The 7,947-nt window shown below is 37.0% G+C and overlaps 1 protein-coding gene across 1 annotated transcript; it reads right to left on the minus strand.

The window, feature by feature from the left end:
- Positions 1-6,934: 6,934 nt before the first annotated feature.
- LOC105795883 (uncharacterized) lies at positions 6,935-7,678 on the minus strand. Its single transcript, XM_012625537.1, has one exon. The coding sequence runs from the start codon at positions 7,676-7,678 to the stop codon at positions 6,935-6,937; it is 744 nt and encodes a 247-aa protein (XP_012480991.1).
- Positions 7,679-7,947: the final 269 nt, after the last annotated feature.

Below are 7,947 nucleotides of genomic sequence, written 5' to 3' on the forward strand. Positions count from 1 at the left end.
GAAATGAGTTAAATAGGTAGGTATAAGTAAATGAAATATTTGTAATGTTATGTCAAGTTGAGAAGATATTTTAGTTTGTATTGATTGCTTGGTTGGGATATATTGGTGTATATGAATGTTGAGTGCAGGTTAATGTCAAAATGGGTGAGAAAAATGGCCTTAAAATGACCTATTTCGTCAATACGAGTAGAGACACGAGCGTGTGTCTCAGTCGTATGTGACACACGGCCTGACACATGGGCGTGTAGCCTGGCCGTGTGACCCCTCCACCTTAATTTCATAAATTAGTTACCTACACAGCCTGGCACACGGGCGTTTGACTTGGCAATGCGACCCAAGTTAGAAAGTTACACGGGTAAGGACACGACCTAGGATACGACTGTGTGCCTCATATCAAATGCCCACACAGCCTAAGACATGGGCGTGTCTCTTGGCCGTATGAGCCATATGGGCAGCCACACGGGCTTGTGCCCCCTGCTTCTAAGAAAATTTTTGAGATTTTGTGAAAAATTCCCTGAGTACCCGGTTTAATCCCGATTCACTTCTAAGGTGAATATTGGGCCTTTAGGGTCTATTTAAGGGACAATATGAGTGTTATATGATTGATTCTTAGTATGTGTTGACACCATTTTTTTGTGAAAATGGGGTCGACTTGGATTTTGAAAATGAAAAACGAATATAAGAGTCGCCAACAATCTTTTTTGATGAGGTGTGATCGGGTCACCTCGAAAAGTGGTTGTTTTTAATAAACGATTTAATTTTATTAAAACAACGATTTTGGTCCACGAATTTCAGAAAAATGGGTTCGGGAGTCGGTTATATACGAGGAAGGATTAGCACCTTCGTGACGCCCAGAATTGGTACCTAGTTGATTAATTAGTGTCTTAGCGTCGAAGATTGAAAACTTTGAAGAGTTTTAAAAATACGATCCTTTATCAAAACATTGAAATTTTTTGAGACAGAGGCATTATTTTCACGTTAATCGAGAAAGAATTACGTCCCGTAAGTTAGGACACAATGTCTTGAATTCCCGATATGAGAATACATGTCAAAAACTTATTTATTTGAGAGACATTCGATTATCTCAGATTTAGAAGATAAATCATGTCCCGTAAGTTAGAACGTGATCTTTTTTTAAATCCCGAGATCGTAAAAATTTGCTTGAAAAGATTCGTATATTTAGTTTTATCGGGAAAATCGAAACCCCGTAAGTTATGATACGACTTTTCCGAATCTCAAAATACGAAATGTTATTTATTTGAAACAGATTTTGATATATCGAGTAAAAGACAAAACACGAGCTCGTAGTAAAAAATGCGAAAACAAATTACATCATTGGTATGCATAACGAAACAATAATGTATACAATGGTGTAAAATGATACTGACAAGAGTAACGAAAATAAGATAAGTAAATAGCATACAAGATAACAAGTACATAAGCAAATAAAAGTAAAACATAATAATGAAAACGTAAATAAATAAGTAAATAAAGAAAATGAAATTATAAAATGTAAAAAGATATCTGCATGTACATATATATAAATTATAAGATATAATAAGAATATATATATAAGTATGTATATATATTTATGAAAATTAAAAAATACGTATATAGATATATATAGATATGTATATAAATTATAAAATATAAAAGTATGTAAGTATGTACATATATATATAAATTATAAAATATGCATTTATATTGTAAAATGTGTGCATGTATATATATAACAAAATTTGAAATTTAAAAGGGTATAAATAAGTAAATAATAATACAAGATTAATGGTATAATATAATAATGATAATAACATTAAAATAATTAATTAAATAATAAAATAGCTAAAATAACAAGAAAATGGACTAAATTGAACTAAAAACGAAAAATTTGAGGCGGATTCGAAATAAATAAAAGGAAAATGACTAATTTGAACGTGCGAATAACAGGGACGGACTGAAAGGGTAATAACTCATTCTCCTCCAAAACGACACCGTTCAAATAAGGGTTGAATTGTAAAAGTAACAAATTTTGGGGTAAAATTAAAAAAAAAACCTAATTGAAAACGCATTTAAAAACGGAAGGGCTAGAAGTGCAATTAGCCCTTCCGACAAAACACGCTGATCCTCCTTACGGGTCGGGTCAACACGCGGATCTTAAGGCCAAAACGATGTCGTTTCAAGCTCAAGGACGCCAACCAAAATGACGTCGTTTTACTGGGGTATAAAAAGCTAATTTTTGAGGAAAAAAAATCATTCCCTGCAGTCTGAAAAGAAAAGAAAGGAAAAAGGTGGCCCCTTTTCTCTGGATAAAGTCCAGATTCGCCAAAGGCGACCTTGGCTCACCAAGATCGTTGTCAGCGTCGTCCACCGCACTAGTCATTTGTGTCACGGTGGTAGGAAAGTTCAAAGGTAAGATTTTTTTGATTTTTTTGTATATTTATGTATGTATATATAAACTGTTCTTTTTGAGAAAAAAAAACAAATATGTATATGTATTTCGAAAGAGGAAAAGAAAAACTAAAAAAAAATAAAAAAATAAAAATAAGAGTAAAATAAATAAAAACTCAAGAACAGAGTAATAGGAACGGGAATCACCTTTGAAGTAAATCTGTTTGTTTGTTTTTTTTTTCGAATTTGTTTGTACATAAAAAAAGGAGAGAAAGTACAATCGGTTCAAAATGGCTCTTTTTATAGCCATTTTTTTACATATTTCTTTTATTTTTTACTTGCTATCATTTCTTTCTCTTGATTTTGCAGGCACTCGATGGGCGTGGCGGTGGGTGATGTGACGATGGCGGTGGGTCGGTGGCAAGTGGGGTGGCAGAGGCGGCTAGGGCTAGCTAGGGTTTCAAAAAAGCTAAAACCCTAATTTGTTTAATGGGTTTTGGGCCTAGTTGGGCTATTTTCGATTTGTTTTAGGGTATTAGGTTTAGGTGGGTTTTTGGGCTTGTATTTGGGCTGGTCTGTTTATTATTTTTGGTTTCTTTTCTTGTCTGTTTTGAGTGTGTTGGGCCCGGGCTAAATTGGGCTTGTACAGTTGCCCTTATTTGCTCGTTGTTATGTAACGGAAACAGAGCAAAGACTAAGAAAGACCAATTTTGCCCGGTCTCGCTGATTCTTGACTTGTTCTGGTGCCTTTCTTCTTCAAATAGCCTCTTTCCAGTCCATTGTGTCTTGTTGCTTCAATCCATTCTACTGCACTTCAGAGAGATACGGCTTGTATCTTCAATCCACTCTGCTGCAACTTCAGGAGGATGAAATTCGTGGTTTTAATCTGCTCCATTGCAACTTCAAGGAGATTAGACTTGTTATGATCTGCTCTACTGCAACTTCAGAGAGATAAGATTGGTAATTTATAGCTTTAATCTGTTCCACTGCAACTTCAGGAAAATAAGATTCGCTATCTTCAGTCTACTCCACTGCAACTTCAGAGAGATAAGACTCGTTATGGTAGATTTAATCCGACCTACTGCAACTTCAGAGGTATAGGATACATCATTTTAATCCGCTCCACTGCAACTTCATGGAGATAGGATTAATAGCTTCAATCTGCTCCACTGCAACTTCAGGGAGATAAAGTTGGTTATTTTCAGTCTGCTCCACTACAACTTCAGGGAGATAAGACTTGTTATGGTGTGATCTACTCTACTGCAACTTCAGAGAGATAAGATCTGCTATCTTCAGTCTACTCTACTGCAACCTCAGTGAGACAAGACTTGTAGCTTCAACTTGCTTTACTGCATAAATTCTGATGCAATCTGCTCTACTGCAACTTTAGAGAGATAAGATCCATCATTTTAATCTGCTCCACTGTAACTTCAGGGAGATAAGATTGGTTTTAGTTAGTCTGCTTCTTTGCAACTTCAGGGAGATAAGACTTGTTGGCTTTAATCTACTCCACTGCAACTTTAACGAGATAAGATTTGCTATGATAAGATCCGCTATCTACAGTCTTCTCCACTACAATTTTAGAGAGATAAGACTTGTTGGCTTTAATCTGCTCCACTGCAACTTCAGGGAGATAAGATTTGCTATGGTAAGATCTGCTATCTACAGTTTGCTCCACTACAACTTTAAGGAGATAAGACTTGTTATGATAGATTTAATTTGATCTACTGCAACTTCAGAGGTATAGGATTCATCATATTAATCTGCTCCACTGCAACTTCAGGGAGATAGGATTAGCTTCAATCTACTCCACTGCAACTTCAGGGAGATAAGATTGGTATCTTCAACCTGCTCTACTGCAACTTCAGGGAGATAAGGTTTGTTATCCTCAGTTTGCCCCACTACTGATTAGGGAGACAGGATCTGCAATTTTCAACCTACTCCACTGTTACTCAGGGAGATAGGACTGGTGGCTTAAATCTGCTTCCCTACTACCTTGGGAAGTTAAGAGTCATCGTCTTTGATCTGCTCCACTACTGCTTAGGGAGACAGGATCCACAACACTGCCTACTCCACTACTGCTCAGGGAGATAGGGCAGGTGCTTTTAATCTACTTCATTGACAGTACAGGAAGACAAGATCTACAATATTCTTCAATCCATTCCATTACAACTTCAGTGATATAGGGTTTGTGGTTTCACCGATTTGTTCTGGGGAACATAACCTGTAGAATCCATTTTATGAGCCTATTTATGCCTAGTGATTAGGATGTTATGATTAGAATGAACCAAAATCTCCTCACTAAATGTACATGCATGCATATAAAATGCCATGAGAATTATCCTTTAATGTCATTATTTAATGTTCATTAAGAATTCATCAGTGATGTATTATAAGGTCTTCTTGCTTGAGTGGTGCCTTTGACAAAAACCAAAGAAACACTCAGTCAATAGCCTCGAGGTTCAACTGTTCTTCTGAGACCTGAGTTTTGGGTTATCTTTTCCTTCTTCATATTGGTCGTTTACACCACTCTTTGGGTGTCACAACCACATGCTCATGCAAGAGTATGGAAAGTTTTCCAAGAAACCTCTTCTTATTTCCTGGCAAGCGAAGCTTTATCGCTGGCATGATAATTAATGTTTCTGGCCACAAAATCCAAAGATATAGTCTTAATCTTTTAGACCTTCTCCACTTAGACGTTTCAGCCATTAAACCTGGTGCATTCTAAATAATAGTTTAGTTTTAGGTTCCTGTATTATTTAGAAACTTCCAGAGTGATATACAAAACTTCTTTTGCTTGGATATTATTAGTCCATTAATCGTTATTTCAGTAGAAGATGCTTGAAAAAGATTAGTACAATGGGCGGGATGAAATTTTATTGAGATAAAAGCTCAAAATGAATAATTTGATCAAGATAGCAAATTTTGCTAAGATACAAAATGAATAAGATGAAAACAGGTGCCTCAGATATCGCAGCATGAGCTTCGCTGTACAAAATTTCTGAAGACCATTCTGAATTTGATATGTGTTTTGGGGATCTACAATACTTTGTCGATGCCCCAAGACGTTACCTACCCTTTCCTGTTAATTCAGGTACAACAAGATCAACATATGGCCCAATTTGATCAACATTTGGGCCACTCTGATCACCTCGTGCCCCATTCTGATATGCATTTGAGTCACCCTTTTCGAGTTTTCAACTCAAATCCCCTTTTGTTCTTAAAGTTCCATTTGCGGGTTTTCACCTTAGTCGCTCCTCCTTTTTTATTAGTTTTTTTAGTTTTTTTAGGAACAAAAGCGCCCTTTGTGGGTTTTCACTTTGGTCTATTTCTTCCTTCAGGTGAAGTATTTCTTAACTGAGTCTGAGTTTACAGGGTTTGGCAGGCTTTTACCATCCATCTCACTCAAGATCAAAGCTCATCCAGAAAAGGCCTTTTTTACAACATAAGGTCCTTCCCAATTTGACATCCATTTCCCTATAAAATCCTTTTGTAGAGGAAGAATCTTTTTCAACGCCAGTCCCCTTCATGAAATTCCCTTGGACGAACCTTTTTGTTATAAGCTCACATCATTCATTTCTGGTACATCTGACCGTGAAGAATAGCTTTTAGCCTCTTTTCTTCTATTAGGTTCAACTGATCATGTTGAGATTGAATCTATTCAGCATCATCTAACTTTAGTTCGGCTAATACCCGGAGAGAAGGGATTTCAACTTTAATGGGTAAAATTACCTCCATCCCATAAACCAGAGAAAAATGTGTTGCCCTAGTAAAAGTCCTAATAAATGTTCGATATGCGAGGAAAGCGAAAGGTAATTTCTCATGCCAGTCCTTTGTAGGTTTCAGTCATTTTCCTTACAATTTTCTTGATATTTTTGTTAGCTGCTTCTACGGTACCATTCATTTTCGGGCGATACGGTGATAAATTATGGTGTCTGATCTTGAACTGACTACAAACTTCCACTATTAAATTGTTGTTCAAATTCAGCGCATTATCAGATATAATTCTTTCAGGCGTCCCATATTGACATATAATTTCATTTTTCAAAAACTTGCTAACTGCTGACTTTGTGACGTTAGCATATGAAGCGGCTTCCACCCATTTAGTGAAATTGTCAATAACCACAAAGATAAAACAGTGCTCATTAGAAGCCTTCAGCGATATTAGCCCGATGACATCCATCCCCCAAATGGAGAAAGGCCATGGAGAAGTCATAACGTGAAGAGGTGAAGGAGGTGCGTGTATTTTATTGCCATAAATTTCGCATTTATGACATTTCTTGGCATAATTAATGCAATCTCCTTCCATGGTGGACCAATAATACTCGAATCTCATAATCTGTCTGGCCATTTTGAAGTCGTTGGCATGCGTTCCGCAAATACCTTCATGGACTTCTTCCAATATTTTTTTGGCCTCCACAACATCCCCACATCTCAATAATACTTGATCCTTTCCTCTCTTATACAAAATCTCTCAATCTAAGACATAATCAATGGCCAGTCTCCTTAACATCCTCTTATCACTCTCTGTCGCATGGTCGGGGTACTAACGATTCTTGACATATCGCAGTTTGTCTTGATACCATGGATGGTCATCATTTTTCTCTTCCTCAATATTATAACAAGGAGCTAGAGTCTCATAAATGCTAATTTGAATAGGCTTCATGTCTTCTGATTTGTTCACTTGGATCATAGAGGCTAGAGTGGCTAAAGCATCAGCCATCTGATTTTCGTCTCGCGGGAGATAACGAAAAGTGATACTGTCAAACTCCTCGATCAATTCCAGGACCAATTTTTGATAGCGGATTAACTTTGGGTCTCTAGTTTCCCATTTCCCTTTGAACTGGTATATTACCAATACAGAGTCTCTGTATACTTCTAGTATATTAATTCTTCGCTCTATGGCTGCCCGGATACCCATAATACAAGCTTTATATTCAACCATGTTATTGGTGCAATCAAAATCCAATTTACTGGTAAAAGGATAATGATCTCCATTAGGGGACACAATGGCTGCCCCAATTCCATTGCCTACAGCATTCGAAGCTCCGTCAAAGTTTAGCTTCCAATGATGATTTTCCTGAGAATCCTCTTCAACAGTTGCCACATACATCAAGCCTTCATTCGGGAAATCAAAATTCAGAGGTCCATAGTCTTCTAAAGCTCTGCTGGCAAAAAATTCTGCTATTGCGCTCCCTTTGGCAGCCTTTTGATTTACGTAGACTATATCAAACTCGGAGAGCAGGATCTGCCACTTAGCCATCCTCTCATTCAATGTAGTTGACTCCATCATATACTTTAGAGGGTCCAACTTTAAAATTAACCAAGTCGTATGATAGAGCATGTATTGCCTCAATCTCCGTGTCGTCCAGACCAAGGCATAACATAATTTTTCAATGGGCGAGTATCTCATTTCACAGTCAGTAAATTTCTTACTGAGATAGTATATCGCATTTTCCTTCCTCCCGATTTTGTCATGCTAACCCAGCACACATCCCATGAAGTGGTCAAACACTGTTAAATACAGGATTAGTGGTTTATCTGAACTAGGTGGTGCCA

This window comes from Gossypium raimondii, chromosome 3 (assembly GCF_025698545.1).
Source record: "Gossypium raimondii isolate GPD5lz chromosome 3, ASM2569854v1, whole genome shotgun sequence".
Classification (NCBI taxonomy): Eukaryota; Viridiplantae; Streptophyta; class Magnoliopsida; order Malvales; family Malvaceae; genus Gossypium; species Gossypium raimondii.